This window comes from Gracilinanus agilis, chromosome 4 (assembly GCF_016433145.1).
Source record: "Gracilinanus agilis isolate LMUSP501 chromosome 4, AgileGrace, whole genome shotgun sequence".
NCBI lineage: Eukaryota > Metazoa > Chordata > Mammalia > Didelphimorphia > Didelphidae > Gracilinanus > Gracilinanus agilis.
The window spans coordinates 225,385,115-225,407,199 of record NC_058133.1 but is presented as its reverse complement, the minus strand read 5'-3'; the positions used below and the strand labels follow the sequence as shown (position 1 = coordinate 225,407,199).

The 22,085-nt window shown below is 36.6% G+C and overlaps 1 protein-coding gene across 3 annotated transcripts in view; it reads right to left on the bottom strand.

The window, feature by feature from the left end:
* Positions 1–22,085, bottom strand: part of CSNK1D (casein kinase 1 delta) — a 62,062-nt gene that overhangs the window by 20,144 nt on the left and 19,833 nt on the right. For all 3 annotated transcript variants that reach the window (XM_044676326.1, XM_044676324.1, XM_044676325.1), the window contains exons 3-7: positions 18,546–18,694; positions 10,150–10,378; positions 9,336–9,506; positions 8,485–8,633; positions 4,650–4,821 (exon numbers count right to left, since the gene is read on the bottom strand). In XM_044676326.1, coding sequence (XP_044532261.1) covers positions 4,650–4,821; positions 8,485–8,633; positions 9,336–9,506; positions 10,150–10,378; positions 18,546–18,694 — 870 coding nt within the window. The remainder of the gene's footprint in view (positions 1–4,649; positions 4,822–8,484; positions 8,634–9,335; positions 9,507–10,149; positions 10,379–18,545; positions 18,695–22,085) is intronic.

Here is a 22,085-nt window from a genome sequence, read left to right as displayed (position 1 = left end):
TTCTGAAACCAGAAAATATCTTGTAGCAAAAGAAAGAAGACTGGGAACCTATGCATAGAATCATGGATTTAGGACTGCCAGGAACCGTGGAGATGATCAACCTAAAGTTAGACCCTCCGACTTTGCAGAGGAAGAAACTGAGACTCAAAAGGTTGTTACTTGCCCCAAATGGTTATCAAGTTCTTGAGGCAGAACTAGAATCAGGTTTTCCTGATTCTAAGACCAGTACTCTTCTTTTTGCTATCTAGCTATCAACTATCAAAAGAACCAAGATTTTTTAGAAAGGAAAAGCACTTTTTAAATATGAGCAATAATGTTAGGGGGAAAAGGGTAGGGCAAGGTTTAGTGATAATTTCATCCTTCAAAATTTCAAGGAGAAATTCTATTTTGGTTAAGACTCTCACCTAACGGAGAAAAGTGGGTTAGGAATGAAAATGATGGGAACCTTGTGGGCAAGCAACTATTCCATATTAAAGTTTATGATACAGAAGGAGAAAATCTGACTATGCACTATATTTTGGGAAAGCAGAATTCTTTTCTTATTTTTGAAAAAGTCCGGGTCTCCTCATGGGCCCAATCTCACTATTCATCAGTGTGGGAATTTCAATTTGCTCCATTTTCTGAACTTGGCATAATCTTCTATAGCTCAGAACCACTGAGATCAAGAGATTTATCAGCCCCTGTAGTTAGGATTACAGGCTTGTACTCCCCCATCCTTGTCTAGGAAAGTAATTTTAAAGAATTCAGAGCAAGGACAGGTAGGATCCCATGAACTAAAATGTTTCATGGGATATAAGCTCAGGAGGGATAATAGATGCTCAGGAAAGAAATTCTAAAGATACAAAAGCAAACAAATCTGCTGAGGAAGAAAATAGCCTTTGTTCTGAAGAGATATATGTGAAAATATAGGAGTTCACCAACCAAATTAGATTTTTCAAAATGAATGTGTAGAAGATGGAAAAAAGGTCAAGTAATATTAAATGTAAAACTGTGACACAGTCCTGTAAAAATAGCATTAGGAAACTTCTGAATGAGCTTATAAGGGAAGTTAAGTAAAACAAAAACTTATTTTTAGCTGTACCTGAAGGCAAAAGGAAAACCAAAGAAGGTATAAGATCTATAGGGTGAATAGAATGTTAGTAAAAAGAAAGCAAGCAGAATTTTTCAACTTTTCTCATATTTTCTACAAGAGAATGGTCTTTACATTGGAAATAAAAGAATAAAAATGACTAATAGGAAGTTGATACCCAAAGTAAGTAAGATTAAGGTACTCCAGACCAGATGATATCTTCAGGCCCAGAAAGAACTGGTTGCTGTGACTGTTGAGTTTCTTTCTGTAAAAACTTATACTTGAAAGACTATGGAAAATATAGAAGAGCCTTGCAAACTACAAGGTCAGTGAGTTTGACTTTGGTTTCTAGGAAAATTCTAGAATGGATCATTAAAGAGACGGCTGGTGCATATTTAGAAAGGGAAGCAATGATGCCAAAGAGCCAGTATGGGTTCAATTTTAAAAGGATTACTAAAACAGGAGATGGGAGAGATGCTATAGATATAGTTTATAGACTTGGGCAACTTTTGATGAAGTATTTCATACTATTCTTGTGGAGAGAAGTGGATTAGACAGATGATAATACAATCAGATGAAATCAAAACTAGTTGGACGGTTGGCCCCAAGAGTAATTGTTTATAAACGCTTGCTATGAATCAGCATTGTGTTAAGTGCTTTACAAATATTTCATTGACCCTCACAACCAACCCTGTTGGGTAGAAATTATTAACCCTATTTTAGAGTTGAGGAAACTGAGGCCAAATCTGAACTCAGGTCTTTCTGACTCTAGGCCCAGCAGTCCATTCACTCTATTATCTAGCTTTCCAGTAGAGTACCCCAAAGATTTATTTGGCCTAATGACTCGATAGAGACATAAATGGTATGCTCATTAAATCTGCATTTGATTCACAGCTATCCCTCAAAGGAAGGATACTTCAAATATCATTTCAAGACAATCATGAACTACAGAGTGTCCCGAGGAGGGTAAAGGGCCCTGACTCTATGATATATGTAAGCTTGCTGCAGAAACTGACATGTTTAACTTGGAGAAAAGAAGATTCTTAGGGGATATAACGGTGTTCAAATATTTGATTTATGTGCATTTATTTTGTATCCTGCAACTTTGCTAAAGTTGTTGATTATTTCCACTAGCTTTTTACTTGATTCTCTAGGATTTTTTAATATATATATATTTTTATTTTTTAAACCCTTAACTTCTGTGTATTGGCTCCAAGGCAGAAGAGTGGTAAGGGTGGGCAATGGGGGTCAAGTGACTTGCCCAGGGTCACAGAGCTGGCAAGTGTCTGAGGCCAGCTTTGAACCTAGGGCCTCTCGTCTTTAGGCCTGACTCTCAATTCACTGAGCTAACTAGCTACCCCTCTAGGATTTTTTAAAGTAGATCATCATGTTCAAATATTTAAAATGGAAAAGGGATTAGATTTGTTCTCTAGGAGGCTGAACCAGGAGCAATGAATGGGTAGAAGTTGCAGAGGTCAATTTAGGCTTGATGTTAGGAAAACTTCTTTAAATTTAGAGCTGGCCAAAAGTGGCCTGGCCTGACCCTGAGGGGCTCTCTAAGTAGAGGCTGGATGACCACTTCGGGTATATATTACAATGGGATTCCTTTTGAATACAGGTATGAGTTATACGAGATGGCTTTTGAGATCTCTTCTAACAATTAGATTTTGTGGTTCTGTGACATGCTTCCCTATTTTTTCAGAGACAATGATCATCTACTTGGGGTGGGGTAGGGGGAAGGTAATGAACAGAGTAAACCTTGTTGATAAATAATATTCAATATTGACTTAAAATCTGTTAACAATTAAATCATGATAGTTGGTTAGTTGATTGTCGTCCTTTGTCCTCAGACAGGACCAAAATGATTTCACTATGTCAGGGTCAATGCATAGTGTGACCAACTATCGCCGATCAGACCAATATGAGCTCAGAAGATTCTACCACAGGTTGGACACAAATAGCCTGTATAAGTATCTGTAATGGAGATGTCTCTAAATTTGCATATCTCATGTTTCCTTTGAGCTACTACAATCTTGCTTTGCTCATAGAGCACAATGCCTTTTTTGATGCAGGTACACCATGCTGGATGGTTGATTCTAAAGTTGGTGTCTAATACCTTATCTTGCCAGGTGATTTCCAGAATTTTCCAGAGACAATTCAAATGGAAATTATTTCAGTTTTCTGGCATGGAGTTGATAGAGTTGTCCAGATTTCACAGACATACAGCAGAGCACAACAGCTCCTAGACCTTCAGTTTAGTAGCAGACTAATACCTCTTCTCTCCCACAAATTCTTTTGGAGCCCCACAATCACTCGGCTAGCTCTGGATATATATATCTCTCAACTTCATCATCTATGCAGACATCCCTGGAAAGTATACTGCTGCCAAAGTAAGTGAACTTATCCACAACATTCAAAGAGTCCATTTGCTATAACTGATGGTTCCAAGTATAGATGATGCACTGCTGGTTATTGGAAAATTGTGTTAACTGTCAGGTCAAAATTAGTGCAAGTTAACAGCAATGCAATGACCCAGGACAATTCTGAGGGACTTATGGAAAAGAACGGTACCCACATTCAAAGGAAGAACTACAGGAGTGGAAACACAGAAGAAAAACAATTTCTTGAACATATATGGGTTGATGTGGACATGATTGGGGTTGTAGACTCGAAACTACCATACCAATGCAACTATCAATAATATGGAAATAGGTCTTGATACATTGATGACACATATTAAAACCAGTGGAAATGCGCATTGGCTATGGGGGGTGCTTTGGAGGTGGTGAAGGGAAAGTAAGAACATGAATCACGTAACCATGGAAAATTTTTCTTAAAAAAAAAATTAGTGCAAGTAACAGAATCAATCCACTCTCTGTTGCATTTCAGTCTCAGAGGCTACACTGAATACACAATCATCTTCAAAGAAAGTCATGCAATGACCCCTCTGTGTCCCCATATTTTAGTCTTGGCTTTTCTTTAAAAACAAATAAACAAACAAGCCACCTTTATTTCTGTCTTAGTTAAAAATTCTAAGACAGAAGAGCAAAGGCTAGGCAAACGGGATTCAGCTGGGAAGTATCTGAAGCCACATCTGAACCCAGGATCTCCCACCTCCAGGCCCTGGCACTATATCCACTGTGGCATATACTGTCCCCTAGCCTTTTCAAGTAAAATAATTTACCATCTGTTACTGTAGGTAACTTGATACCATTTAATCCTCATTGAAGCCATCTGACAACATCACGGAAAATATAAAAAGCATGATAGCAAGCACACAGCCCTGCTTTGCTCCACTGGTGACTGGGAAAGTGCTGGAGCATTGTGCATTATCCAGAACCCATGCAAGCATGCTGTCATTGGAGCTGTTGTACAACTAAGTTACATACTTGGGTAAAAGAGGGTTATATTAGGGTCCCAGAATTAATTAGAGCCTGAGCTAGGAAAAGATCTCACAAGTTCTAAATCTAAGACATGGTTCATCTACTCCCTTAAAAAGAGTTAAATAGAAAAACAAACAAACAAAAATCCTACCAGATGAAAAAGGCCTATGGAAAGCAGTTTTTATAGGCTCACTTACCAGTATGTGAGGTAGGGGTGAGGGGAGTGGGAGGAGCTACATCTTGTGTTCCCCTTAGGCGGCCTGATGCGGTGGAAGGGAGACCTCGAGTAGTTGGATTTCGGGAGTGTCTTAATCGCTCCTCTCGATCCCGGCGTTCCCTTTCGGCATCATCAGCTGCTCGGCTGGCACCCTGAAGAAAGTCAACATGATCAGACCTGGCTTAGTACCAATTTTATCAAGATCCCTTTATAATTATTTGGCGATGCAAGAAAACATTCAGCTACATTTGGGGGCAAAGACTGTGAGAGTAACAATAAAACAGAAAAGGTTAGGAGACTTATTTAGTGTCCTCAAAAGGGCAGAATCCTGCTAAATTGCCTACAGGCAGCTGGATGACTCAGTATATAGAATGCTTGCTGAGCTGGGAGTCAAGAAGACTTGAGTTCAAATTCAAACTCAGACACTTATTAGTTGTGTGTTCCCATCTGAAGTCTTCTCTTTGCCTGTTTCCTCAACTGAAAACTGGGGATAACAGCACCTATCTTCTAAGGTTATATATTTATAAAACATTTAACCCACATACCAGGTGCTTAATAAATGGTTATTTTCTTCCTTCCTAAGTAAGAGAAACTATCTAGCAATCATGCAGACAAGGTAAAAACTTTAAAAGCTCCCTCAAGCCCTATAAAACTATTGATTATATATCCCCACCCCCCCTTATTTCCACATATGCCTGCAAATCAGACAAAATGTCCATGTATTGTGATGTGATGTTTTTGGGGAGGTAGAAGTAAGATAGTAAAGGAAGAAATAGATTTCCAAAAGCCAAGCTATATTCAAAAGAAAGGGTATGGGGGGACGTGGGGGGTGTAGAAAGGCAAAATAGGTATGAAACTAAATGTTGCTAAAGTACAGAACATCTGAGTTGGTAGTATCAGGCCAAAGGGTAAGAGAGAGATGTTATTAAGTAAAATACATTTGGGTTGTGTGTGTGTTCAGGTTAAGTAGAACAAAAAAGGCAAAGTACTATCACTAAAAGAGATTACGCCAGGTGAAGATGGATGTGGACGCATGTGGCTCCATTCACAATTCAGCTGGTTTTGCTACACACAATTAAGAAAATGGACCAAATCACGAAGCCATGGGTACATTTCTATGTTGTTATTTTTTACCACTAGGGCACCACCAAAGTGTGTTCTAGGTTTATCAAGTATTTTTGTACACATTTCATTTTAGATACTTAAGCTATGATATCCTTAGTCAACCAATTATTGAGGACTAATAAATATCCTTGATAGAAAACAGCACAGGGAGAAAAGTTACAGGTGACTTCAAAGGCAAGAGAAAATTCTGGGAATCCAAATTCTGAGTAGAGCAGAAGAATCAACAAGTATGTTCAAGCACATAAGGAAGATTTCCATTTTCTTGGTTCTGAAGCTTCCTCCAGGTTTCTAAATCCCCATGGCCATTTTCTTGAGAAATGAAGTGAAATAATGGGAACCATACCTATAGTATATATACCTATATATATTTCTTCACAGAACCAAAAAGAAACCACAACTCTCTCTATAATATGCCCTCCCCCAAAGTATTCATTAGTTTTCACCTAAAAAGCCTAAGAGGGAAGCTCTAGTTGGGAGTATTTGGAACATTATTTTTGATTCTCTAATTGTTGGAAAGCAAGCCCTTCCTTATATTAAATTGAAATATATTTCTTTGCAAATTCTACCCACTGACCCTAATTTTGCCCATGAGGCCAAGAATGAGAACAAGTTGAATTTTTCTTCTACCTGGCACTCTTTTGGATATCTGAAGATGTCTCCTATGGTTTTTCCAAGTATCTGCTCTTCTCTTGACTAAGTATCTTAGCCAGGTAATTCTCCTCCAAGTAATTCTCATTTGGCAAGATTTTAATGCCCAACAACTACTTGGTTGCCTTCACCTCTCCTATCTCTATCTTAAGATGGGATACTCAATATAGAATATTATACTGAATACAGAGAGAAGAACAGAGGATGCAATTTCTCTGCCCAGGACTCTAGGCCTCTCATAATCTATCCCCAGACAGCTTTTGATTTCTTGACTGCCATATATTAACTTATATTGTGCATACGGGTTATAAAAATCTTTGGTTTCTTTTTCATGTGAATATTGCCATGTCTTCCCTATTTTAGATATATGAAGTTGATTTTTTTAAAAAATGAAAATATAGCCTATTTCCCCCTAAATTATATTATTTGGTTCAGCCTATTACTATTCTAGTCTGTGAAGATCTTTCTGAATGCTGATTCTTGCATCCAATTTGTTATCTGTCCCCTCTACCATAATATCATCTGAAAATTAAATAAGTGTACCTTCATTTACAGGTCATTGATTTTTTAAAAAAAGGATGAGTAGACCAGGGCAAAAGACAGGATCTCTAATGCACTTCAATAAAGACCTTCTTCCAAGCTGACGAGAGCGACTATGGGCATTGAACAATCTCATCTCCACCTGAACACGAACACACACACACACACACACACACACACACACACACACACACACACACACACACGAGATATATCTATATCAGATCTCTCCATTTTCACAGGCACAACAGGAACAGCTTTGTCAAATGCACCTACTATTTCTTTAACATCTTCATCTTCCAGTTCAGTTATTGTCAGAACTTTTTTATTTTATTGACACAATTGTTTTTGATGAAGCTATGCTGGCTCTTGTTGGTTACAACTCACCTTTCAATATATTTACAAAGTACTTCTTTAATAATAATATCCAAATTTTCCAGGAACTGAAATTGCTAACACTAGATTCCAACTCTATTCCTCCCTCAAAAAAAAAAAAATCAGTACATTTGGCCCTCTCTCCAGGCCCAAGGCATCTCTTCCATTCTTTATTCTCTTTCAAGGATCACTGTAACAGTGATTCTGACTCTCCCCAGATTGCTTAAATTGGACAAAAATAAAATTGATCTCAAAATCTGAGGCAAAATACTCTTCACATTATTGGTTCACACTTTTTCATCCTGCAAAGTTATTCTAAGGCTTCCTGTTTTTGTGTAGTCTTTGAGGAAGAGGTTTGACTCTGTAGGCTGTAGATTTCGTCACTCTGGAAGGGTTTCAATTTCTGTTCTGAGTTGATAACTGAGTGGAATTAATTCTTAATAAAGAGGAAGTAGGAAATCATCTTAAGCCTGAATTCTAGTTCTGTACCAAGCATCACTGACCCAGTACTGTCAGAGGGAGAGAAAAGGTCAGAGGTTATCGATAAGCAGGAGAGTGTGGCACTGAGATTTACAAAAGGAATAAACAAGGAGGCAGTTGGGTGGCTCAGTGGACTGAGAGCCAGGCATAGAGACCGGAGGTCCTAGGTTCAAATCTGACCTCAGTCACTTCTTAGCTGGGTGACCCAAATGCCTGGCCTTTATCAGTCTTCTGTCTTGGAACCAATAAACAGTATTGTTTAAAAAAAAAAAAAAAAAAAAAAAAGGAATAAACAGACAGTGGCCAAAGGGAGCAAAAACTCCATTGAAAGATGTAAGGCAATACTTGGATAGGACCTGGGACAGGAACACAATTCCCAAGACCCATTACTCTATTTATTGGGGCTGAATTGTCATGATTACCTATAGCACGTATCTAGGCTGCCAGGAAACAGCCATGTGCAGCATAACTACTTGAAAGATCCCAATGTCTTTCCCCTTTTACTCTAGCATTTCAATGTTACCAGGATCACATAATCATCCAGATGACTTTATAAGACAGAAAATAGGAAAATAACTCATTCTCAAAATTACAATCCTATTCATAAACTCTTTAAAAGCTTTAAAAGGAATGACAATGGTACTTACAAATTTGAGCATGTTCCAGTCAAACACATAGTCATAGGAAAAACCCTGGCGATGGAACAGGTTCCTGAAGAGCTGTCTCAGGTAGGAATAGTCAGGTTTGTCATCAAAACGCAACGAACGACAGAAATTCAGGTATGTGGCAAATTCAGCTGCAAAACAATGAAAAACTCAAAGCTGTATTCATGGTATGGAAACCTTGAGTTTTAGTACAATTTTCCTCCTACAGTTTGCTTGCATTTATTTATCTTCCACTGTTCTAAACAGAAAAAACAGAACTATGATCTAAAACACAGATGAAATCTGAGCTATCCATCATTGTTCTGGAACTTAAGATTCCAGAAGGAAATTTATTTTGGGAAGCTCTGCTACTATAAAGGACTATAAAGGTATATATATTCTGGGAAAGCCCAGATGAAGAATACAAAGAAAAGTTAATTGAACAATAGCATCAGGAGCTGAAAGAAGAATTATTTCAGTGGTAAGTGAAATAAGAGGCAAGGCTAGTATGAATAGAATGCTAACCATATAAAAGACAAGGCCAAAGTACTAGGTAAAAACCTCACTGGGTAAGGAGGATAAGGAAAGAGTGTGAAAAGGATTATCTGCCTGCCACTTTACAAAAGTTTCCTTCCACAATCCTTCTTCTAAGGACTGTCAAAAATGGAGGTGCTGAGAAGTAGACCTATTACCATTTTCTTATTATTGGATTACATTTGTTCTGTAGAATATAGTGACAGAACATTCTCATAATTTGACAAGTGAAATTTAACAGTGTGGAAAAGGTAGACTCCCCCCCAAAGACTCAAACTTGTTCATCTCCAACCAAAAGGTCAGATGAAATAGAGACTTACAAGGGTAGCCTTTACATAACACTTCAATGGGAGTGGACATTTTCTTTTCACTAATTCTTTCATATTTTTGTCTCTTGGTAGCAGCCTTCAGCCCCTGCCAAGGGAGGGAGCCCAAATTGAAGTACATCAGCACATAGCCCAGGGACTCCAAGTCATCCCTTCGAGATTGTTCTGAAAAGAAAGGAAAGCATGATAATATGGCAATAGGTATTCATTCACTGTATTCTTAAAAAAATCCTTACTTTGCATCTTAGTAACAACTCTAAGACAGAAGGGCAAAGGCTATGCAAATGGGGCTAAATGTCTAAGGTCAAATTTTAGCCCAAGTCTTCTCAAGTCAAGCCTGGCTTCATTGTGCTACCTGCCCCTATTCACTGTATTTTTTTAAAAAAGTTAAAAATTCACAAAGCAAACAACCACGTCATTTTGGAGAAAAGAAAAATCTGTTAAAAATTCCAAGGGAACTTCTTAGATGCTTTGGATTTATAATAAATTACCATTTTTCTCTTAAATTAATCCAACTAACACTTGGAAAAATAACACCATAACTGATTGCAAATAAAAAGAAACCAGTTACCAGCCCTATAAAATGCTTTCAATTCAATCACTCAGAAGCTACAACCTATATATCACAGGGATTTAATAATGGTCACTGGATCCATAAAATTTGAAGGTTGCACATTCTGATGACTCCCAAGAACACACATTAGTAGCTATTACATTTCCAGATTTGAGATGAGTAGTCTAGAAGGCTCTCTTGGGATCAGTGACTCCTAGTTTTCTAGGTAGAGGAAAATACTACACACAGGCTCACCAATTCCAAGATGAGTGTTGATGGAGGCATAGCGAGCAGTTCCTGTGAGGTTTTTATTCTCACGATAGGGTATGTGCTGATGGGTCCTAGCATCCCGGTACTTCTTGGCCAAGCCAAAGTCTATGATGTAGACCAGGTTACCCTTTTTTCCCAGTCCCATAAGAAAATTATCCGGCTTCACATCTCGGTGGATGAAGTTCTTTGAATGAATGTATTCAATCCGACTAATCTATAAACAAGAAGTAAAAAGAGATGATCAAGATGTGAGCAACGAGATGGATTTTCTCTCATCCCTACAACCTCTCAAACATCTCCAAAACAGAAATTATGTGCCAAAGACAAAACTTCAGTTGTCTCCATGGTCTAGGGCACATACAATCCAAAAGAAAGTAAAAAATAAAAACTCATGATGGTCATTGACACTAAATGTACTTAGTATTCCTCCCCTACTTCTCACATTACTAGTAGCAAAGCAGCTTACTTAAGGGCTTGCAATAAAATCTACTTCCACTCTAGGGACTCCACCCCTCCTTCTCTGTTGCCTTAGAGATTCTGGCTCCAGGCTGCCAAAGTTCACTCCACCATAGGAAGTGCTACAGCAGACCTTTAGGAGCAAAAGTGTGCTGGATGCTGCCACCTTTGCAGCAGAAGCAGACAACTCTGCAGCATGAACACTGCAAAGTTCTGACCTGCTGGGACTGCCAATGCCAGGGTGGACAATTCCATAGCACCAGCACAGCAATTCCTGAATTGCTGGTATTAGGCCAGAGAACTGAAGAACAGAGAGTAGGCAGGATACCAGGTGAAGCAATATGCAGCATTCCATTAAGCCTGAGGAAAGACCTCAACATCTATTTTAAAGTATGTTCTTCTTAGCCAAAAGTCACTTAAGACAGAATTCTGGGCTGATGAAACTTGGAGATCCAGCCCTCAAGACAGAGCCAGAAAATGTGTAGTAGGGAAAAATAAAGAGTGGGGGAGGTCTAAAATTTCCAAAGATCTTGGGAAGAAGAACTCTCAAAAGTCTTGAGCATAAGCAGATACATCAACAAGGAAATCACTTAACAACAGAAGGAAACTAGGCCTCCAGATCTAGTAAATGAGTTCAATCATCTATGAATTATACTGCAAAACAAAAAGAATGATCCAACATATGAGACAGAAAACAATGCAGAATGTGAGGAAAACATGGAATACAACACACTGTTTCTGAGAGGTTCAAAAGAGAAATGAGAAACAGAATTTGTGGACTACATAGCAAAAATGGGCAAAATGGCAAATTGCGCCCCCCAAAATGATAGAACAATAGAAGGGGAATACAAATATACAGAAAAATCACCTAGTAAGGTTAGCTTAAAGGCGAAAAGCCCTAAATTTGACCTAGTCACTAGTTTCTCCCTCAGGGGAAAATCCAATCTCAGAGTCTCAGACTAACAAAGTAGTTTAGGTGGGGAGGGCTAATCCCATAAAGTGTTAAGTATCTCTTTTGTCCCAAAAGTTTCTCCCCTAGTAGGCCAAAATTCTTTACACCAAGGTAGCCCAGCCCTAGGCTGGATTTTCCTTTTTTGTGTCCATGGTAAAGCATCAGCCCCTCACAGTTATTAGAACTCCTATTTTCCTTTGTTACCATTGTAAAGGAAAATAGGAGTTCTAATATCCCTCTCATCCTCAGTCCCTAAGTTCCCCCTAGAAAGGTTTTTAAGCTTTTCACTTTAATGGCCCTTTGGAATTGTCAGCTAGCATGGTGGCACTCCCAGGAGTTTGGTGACCAGAGCTGCCAGGGTCTGGGACTCTGGGTGGGTTGATAGCACATAAGCTCAGTGAGGAAGCCTAATTTTATTGCTAAACTCCTTTCCTTAATTAAATATTTGCTTTTTCTGACATTTAATCGTTCTGTGTTTTTTCCCAATTAACACCCAGAAGAACATAATAAAAACAAAAAAATTACCCAGAACTTCTAGATGTAGAAAATGAAATGTCCATTGAAATAATTTGTAGATCACCTCCAGAAAACAAAAACCAAAAAAACCTAAGGCTTTTACAAACTCTAAGACACAGTGACTAAACTGAACAATTCAATTAAAAAACAAGTTCTAAACACTATTTTTATTTAAAGAATTTACAAAATCAAAAGGGAAAAGACATTCTAATAATGAAAGGCTATTCTGCATCTATCAGAAAACTAAGAGGGAATGGAATACTGGATTTTGAAGAGCAATAGAGCTCAGAATGTAGGCTAGGGTGGCCTACTCTACAAATCTGAGCTTAACTATAAATGGAAAAAAAAAAAGATGGGCATTAAATAATGGAGAAGTCTTTAGAAAGAAAACTAGAACTTGCAGGATTCTTTGCTTCTTTAACATTCCAAACAACAGAAATGCAGATGGAATAAATAAATAGAGCAGCTAAAGATGGCAACAGAATAACAGCCAAGAAGATCAGTAAGAGAATTTTTCCTAAATCTACACAAGGAAATGCAGTTAGGAAGTCTGGTGGAGGTTAACAGTGAAGAGGTAAGGCAGGTCTGAGGCATTATGGAGAGCACTTGGTGACAACCCTGCCTTCCTATAGTCGAATCAATGTTTTTTGTAGAACTACATTACAACATGAGAACATACACAAGGAGGAGGAAGTGGGGAATAGAGAGGAATGTATGATGGGCCAAGGGTCAAATAAAGGGCTGGCAATGAAGGGAAGGTAACTCTGGCCTCAGAATGAGAAAAGCCTGCAAGATGTAGGCAGGGAAGAGGGGGAAAGGGGTAAAAAGGGAGGAAGGGAAGAAAGGAGGCTTTGCTTTGGTGTTGTGAAGGGGGATTCCACTAAAGAATGCTGGGTGTGATCTAGGGGAATTAATGCTTTAAAAATACACATATCCTATCCTCAAGGGAAGAAGAGTCGAAGCAAATGGGGGTGGGTGGGAGGAGTCTCAAGGGAAAAATCATATTCTCAAAAACATACATTTACAAAATAGAAAAGGAGAGGATTGATGATCTAAATATGTATTTTTAACTTATAAAGCCCAAAAGTAAACAAGTCTAAAACAAGTAGAGAAAAGTAAATATTGAAATCCCAACAAACAGAGAAGAGAATTCATAATTCATATATGCTAACAAAACTCAGAACACAAAATAGAGGAATACCTTAAAAAATATAAAATCTTAAATAACCTGATATCAGAAAAGGAAATAAGACTTTGTTGTAAATTACCAAACGGAAAAATACCAGGACCTGATGTAGAATTCTATTCAAACTTTTTGTTTTGTTTTATTTTTTAAATTTATATATAGGTAATATTTATGGGTAATTTTATATATTGGTATTTTTATTGGTAATTTGGTAATATTGGTAATTAAAAAAATATAGATAAGATAGATAACCAATCACACGCATTAACAAATTTCCACACAAGTTTTCCTAAATTATATGATTGAACTTGTCTCCCCTTTCTCCTTTTCCCTTCCTCATCCTGGGGTTGGCAGGCAACTCAATCAGGGTTATACATGTATTATGATGCAAAACATTTCCCTATTGTTCATTTTTGCAAATGAGTAATCTTATGAAACCAAAACCCCAAAACATAAACCCAAATAAACAAGTGGAAAATCATATACTTTCATTTGCATTCTGACTCCAACAGTTCTTTTTCTGAAGGTGAATAGCATTCTTTGACATTAAGTGGCTCATAATTGTCCTGGATCACAGTATTGCTGATAATAGCTAAATCTATCATAGTTGATCATTCCACAATATTGCTATTACTATAAACAATGTTTTCCTGGTTCTTCATCAGTCCATTAAGGTCTTTCCAGCTCTTTATGAAGTCACCCTTTTAATAATTATTTACAGCACAGTAATATTCCATCACCATCATATACAATTTGTTCAGCCATTTCCCAATTGATGAACATCCCTTTAATTTCAAATTCTTTGTCACCACAAAAAGAGCTGCTATAAACATTTTTATCTGTCTAGAATATACCCTGGTAGTGGTAATACTAATCAAAGGGTATGCATCGTTTTATAGTCCTTTGGGCATAGTTCCAAATTGCCAGCAGCAAGCATTAGTGTCCCAATTTTGCCACATCTCCTCCAACATTTATTATTTTCCTTTACTATATATATTGGCCAATCTGATAGGTGTGAAATGATACCTCAGAGTTGTTTTAATTTGCATTTCTCTAATCAAGAGGGATTTAAGAACATTTTTTCATGTAAACTTTGATTTCATCTGAAAACTGCCTATTCATATACTTTGACCATTTGTCAAATGAGGAATGACTTGTATACTTATAAATTTGATTTAATTCTTTATATATTTGAGAAATGAGACCTTTATCAGATAAATGTTATAAAAATTTTTCCCAGTTCATTGTTTCCTTTCTAATCTTGGTTGCATTGGTTTTATTTGTACAAAAGCCTTTTACTTTAATATAATCAAAATTATTCATTTTATATCTAGAAATGTTCTGTCCCTTGTTTGGTCATAAATTCTTCCCTTCTCCATAGATCTGACAGGTAAAATCCCCTATAAGTGTTAAAATTAATGGTTTGGCTAAATATATGAAAATTATAAATCTTTTATTTATAAAAGAGGCGAAAGCAGAGAAATGCAAAAGGGTAGAAAAGACGTTAACCTATCTAACTAAATATCATTCCAGTGTTTGGCTCAGGCAAGACTTGTTAACCTTCAATCAGAATTAAACTATTTCCAGAAGACAGGAAAGGAAAAACCAGCTATCCACTCACCCCCAAGTTCCCTCCTCCAAGAGGCAGGTCAAGACAATGACTGAAGCTGAAGGTGACTCCTGAGACTTTCTTCTTTGAGCCAACCTTCTTTCTTGGAGTGACTCTCTTCTTAGAGTTCACTTTCCACTAGACTCAACTTTACAAGATTGCCTCAACCCAAGTATTTCATGGCTTTTATGGTGGTTTCTGTTCCTGCCCCTGTGGTCAATCAAAGTTACCAAACTGTCCAGCCCTGCCCAGGGGCAGTGTTTGTGGGAATTAGTCCACACCTTCCAGGGGTGAATACTCATCAAAAGGGTTCACACTTTCTGAGGGTGTGAACAAGTTTCTAGTGGAACTCTTCAAGTATCTTGCTGGCTTCTCACCTAGCACTAGGTAGAGTGTGAATTCTCTAAATGGTTTGTGAGCTCTTCCACCTAGTTCAAGCTTGTGTATATTCAAAGTTATTGCCAACCAAAGTGTTAACTCCAACTAGGCAAAGAGAACAAAAGATTCCCTTTTCACAAATGTGAACTCAAAGAGAACCTAGATTCCCTTTTATACCCCCGAATTTATTTATATTACCCTTTATGTCTAAATCATATACCATTTTGACTGTATCTTGGCATAGGCTGTGAGATATTGATCTATACTTAATTTTTCCCATACTGTTTTCCAATTTTCCCAGCATTTTTTGTCAAATAATGAGTTCTTAATCTTTGGGTTTCTCAAACACTAAGTTGTTGAAGTCATTTACCCCTAGTCTATTCCATTGATCCACCCTTCTATATCTTAGTACCAGATTATTTTGATGATTACTGCTTTATAGTCTATTCAAACTTTTAAAGAACAATTAGAACCCAATTATTTCACAAATTATTCTCAAAAATAAGAAACAAGACATTTTACTAGAATTCTTTTATGAAACAAAGATAGTTCTAATATGAAAACCAGGAAAATAGAAAACTATAGGCCAATACCTTTAATGAACAATGACATGAAAGTTTTAAACAAAAGTCTGCCCAATAATTATTCATTATGACCAAGCAGGATTTATAGCAGGGATGTTAATGATGGTTTAACATTAAAAAACAAAAGAAAACAAAACAATCAACATGATTAATCGCATTAAAAATCAAAACATCCCAAATCACAGGAATCTCAATAGATGCAGAAAAACCCTCTGATATCACTTATGCTAAAAACCTTACAAAGTATAAGCACAGAGGGACCTTTCTTTAATATCATAAAAACCATCTATCTAAAACTAAAAGCAAGTATCATACACAATAGGCAAATATTAGAAACTTTTCCAATAAAAGGATGTTTGCTCTCCCAACTATTATCTGATACAGTTCTTGAAATACTAGTTAACAGTTCTAAGTCAAGAGAAGAAAATTAAAGGTATAAAGACAGGTAAAAAGGAGATACAAGTATTCCCAGTTACTGATTATACAATGATTTACTTGGAAAATCCCTGGGAATCAGCAAAGATACTGAGATAATTAATAGCTTTGATGAAATAGCAGGCTACAAAGGAAATCCTCAAAAATCAACAACATAGGGGCAGCTAGATAGCTAAGTGGATTGAGAGCCAGGCCCAGAGATGGGAGGTCCTGGGTTCAAATCTGACCTCAGACACTTCCTAGCTGTGGGACCCTGAGCAAATCACTTAACCCCCATTGCCTAGCCCCTACCACTCTTCTGCCTTGGAACTAATACACAGTATTTATTCTAAGATGAAAGGTAAAGGTTTAAAAAAAAAATCAACAGCATTGACTAGCACCATCTTGCACCATTCATTAAGATAAGATCAAAATGGATACACGATGATCTAGACATAAAAGGAGACATCATAAGAAAATTAGAAGAACAAGGAATACATTAACTGGGAGATTTATGGATAGGAGAGGAATTTATGAGTAAATATGAGATGAAAAGCACTGAGACTATAAAATAGATAATTTTGAGTGCATTAAATTGAAATAGGTTTGTACAAATAAAATAAATATAGAGGGAAAACAGAAAATTGAGAAAAACATGTCACTGTCTCTCAAATGTCTCATATCTAAAATACACATCTTTTGTCAATTTTTATGGGACTAAGCCATCCTCCAATTTATAAATAGGTATAGATACATGAAAAAATGCTCTAAATCACTACTGATTAGGGAAATGCAAAACAAAACACCAATGAAATCAGATAAAATGGGAAAATGACAAATGGAGGAGATGTGGAAAAGTGAGGACACTAATACACTGTTGGTGAAACTGTGAGCTGATCTAAGCAATTTGGAATTTTGCTCAGAAAGCTATAAACTGTGATATAGCCTTACATCCAGCAAAACTATTGACGGGTCTATTTTCCAAGAAATCAGGGGAAAAGGAAAAGAATCTATATGTTCCAAAATATTTACAATTTCTATTGTGGTGGCAAAGAACTGGAAATCAAAGGGATGTCATTAACTGGGAAATAGCTGAACAAATTGTAGTATGATTGTGACAGATTACTACTGTGGTATAAGAAACAATGAGCAGATTGCATTTTTTTAAAACATGGAAAGAACTATATGAGATAATGAAGAGAACATTTATACAGCTACAGATTTAGCATCTGAAGAATAACTTGTGAATGTTCACCTCCATAGAATGAACTGAGAAGTAGAAACATAAAGGATATAATCTATATACATTTTGCTGAATAATGCCTTCTGTGGTTTGGGGAAGGGAAGGATCATTTCTATATAATAACAACAAAACACAAGAAGCAGAGAGAGAATCCCACTACAAAATAATACCTATGTTAATTTTACTGTACAGTACCATGCTCTCTCGCTCCTTGCTTTCAGTTTGGAGTATTTTCTTTCACCAATGCAGATTCCAATTCTTTCCCATCTTGACTGACTGTTGCTATGGCCAAGAGCAGTGATGGGCAAACTTTTTAAAGAGGGGGCCAAAGGAAAGGAAATGCTCATCTGTCAGTCTGTTTCTAAGGCAACTCTTTCGAAGTTTCATTGTATTGTATCCTACTCATTGTATTTGTCAGATTAGGAATAAAGGATAGAACATTTCAGGGGCTTGCATGTGGCCTGCAGGCTGTAGTTTGCCCACCACTGAGCAAGAGTCATCTGGTGGTCAACCTTCTAGTGATGAGTCTCTCTGAACTTTACTAGACTAGTCCTTGGACAACACAGCATGCCCACATTTGAAGTCCTTCCATTTTGATAAGGCCTGCCAGAGCTTGCATTTTCCTGGCATGACCTAGAAGAACCCAGGGTCATCTCCATAAATGTTGAGGCATCAAAGAGGATTTTAATGTAAATCATGTAATAATAACATGACCTTAATGAAGAATTAGTATTGAAGTTTCAGTAAAGATTAATCTGAATGAAAAATTTGATCACAATGGGACAGATCCTATGCAATTTGAGTAAATTTTGCTAGTGTTAAAACTATTAGCAGGATAGAGAAATATAGAATTAATTTATTGAGTATTTTGCTCATTATCAATTCAGAGTATTTATTACTTTCCCCTAAATGTTGCTTGCAATGATGAAAAACAAAAAACCAAAATCTATGTTCTAAAATCAACAACCAACCAATAACATAAATTTATTAAATGTCTACTATATGCTTGCACCTAATTATTTCCATGAAAAATAATTCCTTACCATCTGGTCAGCAAGTAGCAGGACAGTTTTCAGACTGAATTTTCTTGAGCAGAAATTGAAGAGATCTTCAAGGCTTGGTCCCAATAGCTCCATCACCATGACATTATAGTCCCCTTCTGCCCCACACCATTTAATTGTAGGAATGCCCACTGAAAGAAATATAAATTCCATTAGATATGGATAATCTGACTTGTCATTACTAGGCTTAGTTTGCTTCATTTCAATAGATTTATAGATGGACTTCTTATATTAAGGGGGATAGGAAAGTAGAGAGAAGAATTTTATGACAGAAAAAATGTATGTCATTGTCTTCAAGGAGCTTAAGCTGGTAAAAGCTAAATTTTTTTTTTTTTTAACTTTACCTTCTGTCTTAGAAAATCAATACTGTGTATTGGTTCTAAGGTAAAAGAGCAGTAAGGGCTAGGCATCGGGGGTTAAGTGACTTGCCCAGGTTCACACAGCTAGGAAGTGTCTGAAGCTAGATTTGAACCTAGAACCTCCCGTCTTTTAGGCCTGGCTCTCAATCCACTCAATCCATTTGAGCTGCCCTCAAAAGCTAAACTTTTTAAGCCAGTATCAAGTATATAGCAAAATTACAGGCTCCAAAAACTACAAGGGACTTCAGAAGTCAGTTAAGTTCATTCCCACTCAACATTATTTATAGCAAGTAGTCAAGTCTTTGATTGAACATAAAGAATCCATAATAGCATTTTATTTGTATAAAACTGTTTTAATTATAAAGTTCTTCCTTGTGTTTTTAACTATCTATTATCTTCTAACTTCCATTCACTAGTCCAATTACTCACAGAATAAATAAAATCTTCTCCCACACGACAAGTATTTCAAGACAATTAGCGTCTTCTCTTCCTTCTCATTTTAACCCTCTTCCTTTTCTCCATGCTAAATACCATGACAGTTCCATGAACTAATTCTCTAATAACATGATTAACTCTTCACATTTTTGTGACTTCTCTAAATTTTTTCTAGTTTATCTCTTTCATCGCAGAAGAGTTCTGATCAGTGCAAAGTATACAGTAGGGATTACAACCTATTAAATATTTCTATTAATTAAATTTTTTTTGGTAGCTCCAACACACTGTTGATTCAAAGTGAGTTTGAATTCAATTAAATCTTCCAAGTACTTTTCCCCAAAAATGAAATGCCATTTAGTCATCTCTCCTATTTTGTATCTAAATATTCTGAATGAGAAGGATCTCACATTTATTGAATTTTTCAGCTTACTAGAGATGACTAGGGTTTTTTAGCTCCTGACTGTCACTCAACTAAATAACTTTTCTGGTCAGTGCTGTATCATCTTCAGGTATAAGTATATGCCACTATCAAGCTCTTTACTAATAAAAAGTGACTAATAATAAAAGTGTTGAGCAAAAGAGCTTAAGCTAGATTGATGGAACATACTACCAGTAATAGCCTTCCAGGAACACTTGGATCTGCTGATTAACGTTCTTTGGGTACAGGCATTCTATTAATTATGAGTCTGCCTAACTGTAGTATATTAAAACAATGCCCAACTCCAATACAGAATGCCTAGAAGAGTATCTTAAAATGTTTTTAAATGCCATGCTGAAATCCAGATTAAGTGTACTTACAACATTGCTTAGCATATCATCTGGCACATAGTAGGCACTTCATAAATGCTTGTTTCCCTCCTGATCTACCAAACTAGTAGACCTGTCAATGTCAAGTTTTGTTTTTCAAAATTCTTTAAAGACTATTTATGATAGTTCAGCTATTCCATACACAAGCCTTTTCAGTACATCCATGCCTATAATTTATCCCACAGGAGATTAAAACACAAGAGTTGCCAAATTCTAAGCTTTTCCCCAAATCTTAAAAGATTCGATTCACCTTTAATATTCTACCCTTTCCAGTATGAAGATCATTCTACTTTTTCTGTCATTTCTTAACTTGACCTCCATTTGGCTCAAAGTAATGAGTCTCTCTTAGACTTACCTTGGAATAACAAATAAGGCCTTAAAAAACAAAATACATTTTTAAGTTTCAGGTTATTATGATACTTTTAAAGTCACAGGTTTTTGCCTTCCTGACATTACTCTTAGAGCTACAAAGCCATTGTCTTCTTTGATTACATTCCACTGCTTCCACTTTCTGTAGATTTCCTTTTTGAGCCTGAAACCATTAGAATTTATCAGCTTTTTTTGATGTCTCCTCAATTTCTTTTACATGGGTATCATTTCTGATTTTTATCCAGAATTTGATTTTGAGAGACTCTCATCTGTCTGGAGCTAGCTTCTCTTTTATATTCTTTTTTCTCTTTTATTTTATGTCATGCTTCTGTAGATTTTGAAATCTGCTTTTACTAAATAAGTCAAAGGCAATGTCTTGACTCTATTCAGTTTCCTTTCTTTGGCTAATAGTAACTGTTCATTTTATCTCATGGCTCCCATTGCTCCCAGTAAAGCTTCTCTCACTGCTGTTTCTAGCTTCTAAAAGGTAAAACCATTGGCAAGTCAAGTATTTACCATCTGTTCTGCCTTTAGGGGAGTAAGATTTTCAGCAGATGATCATGTTTAATAACCAGTTTTGTGATCTGTATAAGAAACTATCTTCTGGTTGGGTGGTTGATGTTATATTCCCCACAATGATATAACTTCTATGCTCACCCATTCATATTCCACCATGCTCCCCCACTTAGAAGATTTACACAAAAGGTATCGGTTTTCTTGATAGTAATATATCAGCATTCTTTTGAACAAGAGAACCTTCCACTGATACTATATTTATAAGCACTTGTCTCCCCAAGTCTTGGTCCCACTATTGAGCTGAATCTAGAATGAAAATCTCAAGTACATTTTGTTTATGACTCAAAATTCTGTAAACTGAAAGACATCTAAAGCAGCAATCCACTCTCCCTCCCAGTTAATTATTCCTATAAATTAATAGGCACCACTTCTACCACTAATAATCTTTCTACTTTCTACTTAATATCTTCTAGAATTTAATTTAGATATTTTTCTTCCCTTCCCCTTCCATTTTCAGGTCGAGTTTCTTGATCTAAGTGGGAAGTCTCTGCCTATTCTTCCTAGTTTTTATGGGATATATTACATTTATTTTAAACTATGGTCTTAAATTTTATACGCTGTAACCTACTCCTAGTAGTTTTTTATTTCCCAAATATTCTTTTCTTTTCAAAAGTCACAAAGGAGGCAGAGAAATTCTATGTATGCTGACCCTTGAGGCCTTCAATTTTTTTGCCTAGGACACTTTCATAATTCCTTGAAATACTGTAGAGATTTAAGTGAAGTGGCATCACCATTGTGGAGAGTACTGGCTTTGGAGTTGGGAAGACTCGAGTTCAATTGTTGTTCAGATACTACCTATGCAACACTGGGCGAAACACTTACTCATTGAGCCTCAGTTTCTTCAAGTGTAAAATGAAGTTAGATTCAAAGACTTTTAAAGTCCTATGATCTTAAGCATAAATAATGTCACAGGAGTTTAAGGGAAAAAAGTATGATCACTGGGCTAGGGAAGGCTTCATGAAAGAGGTGATATTTG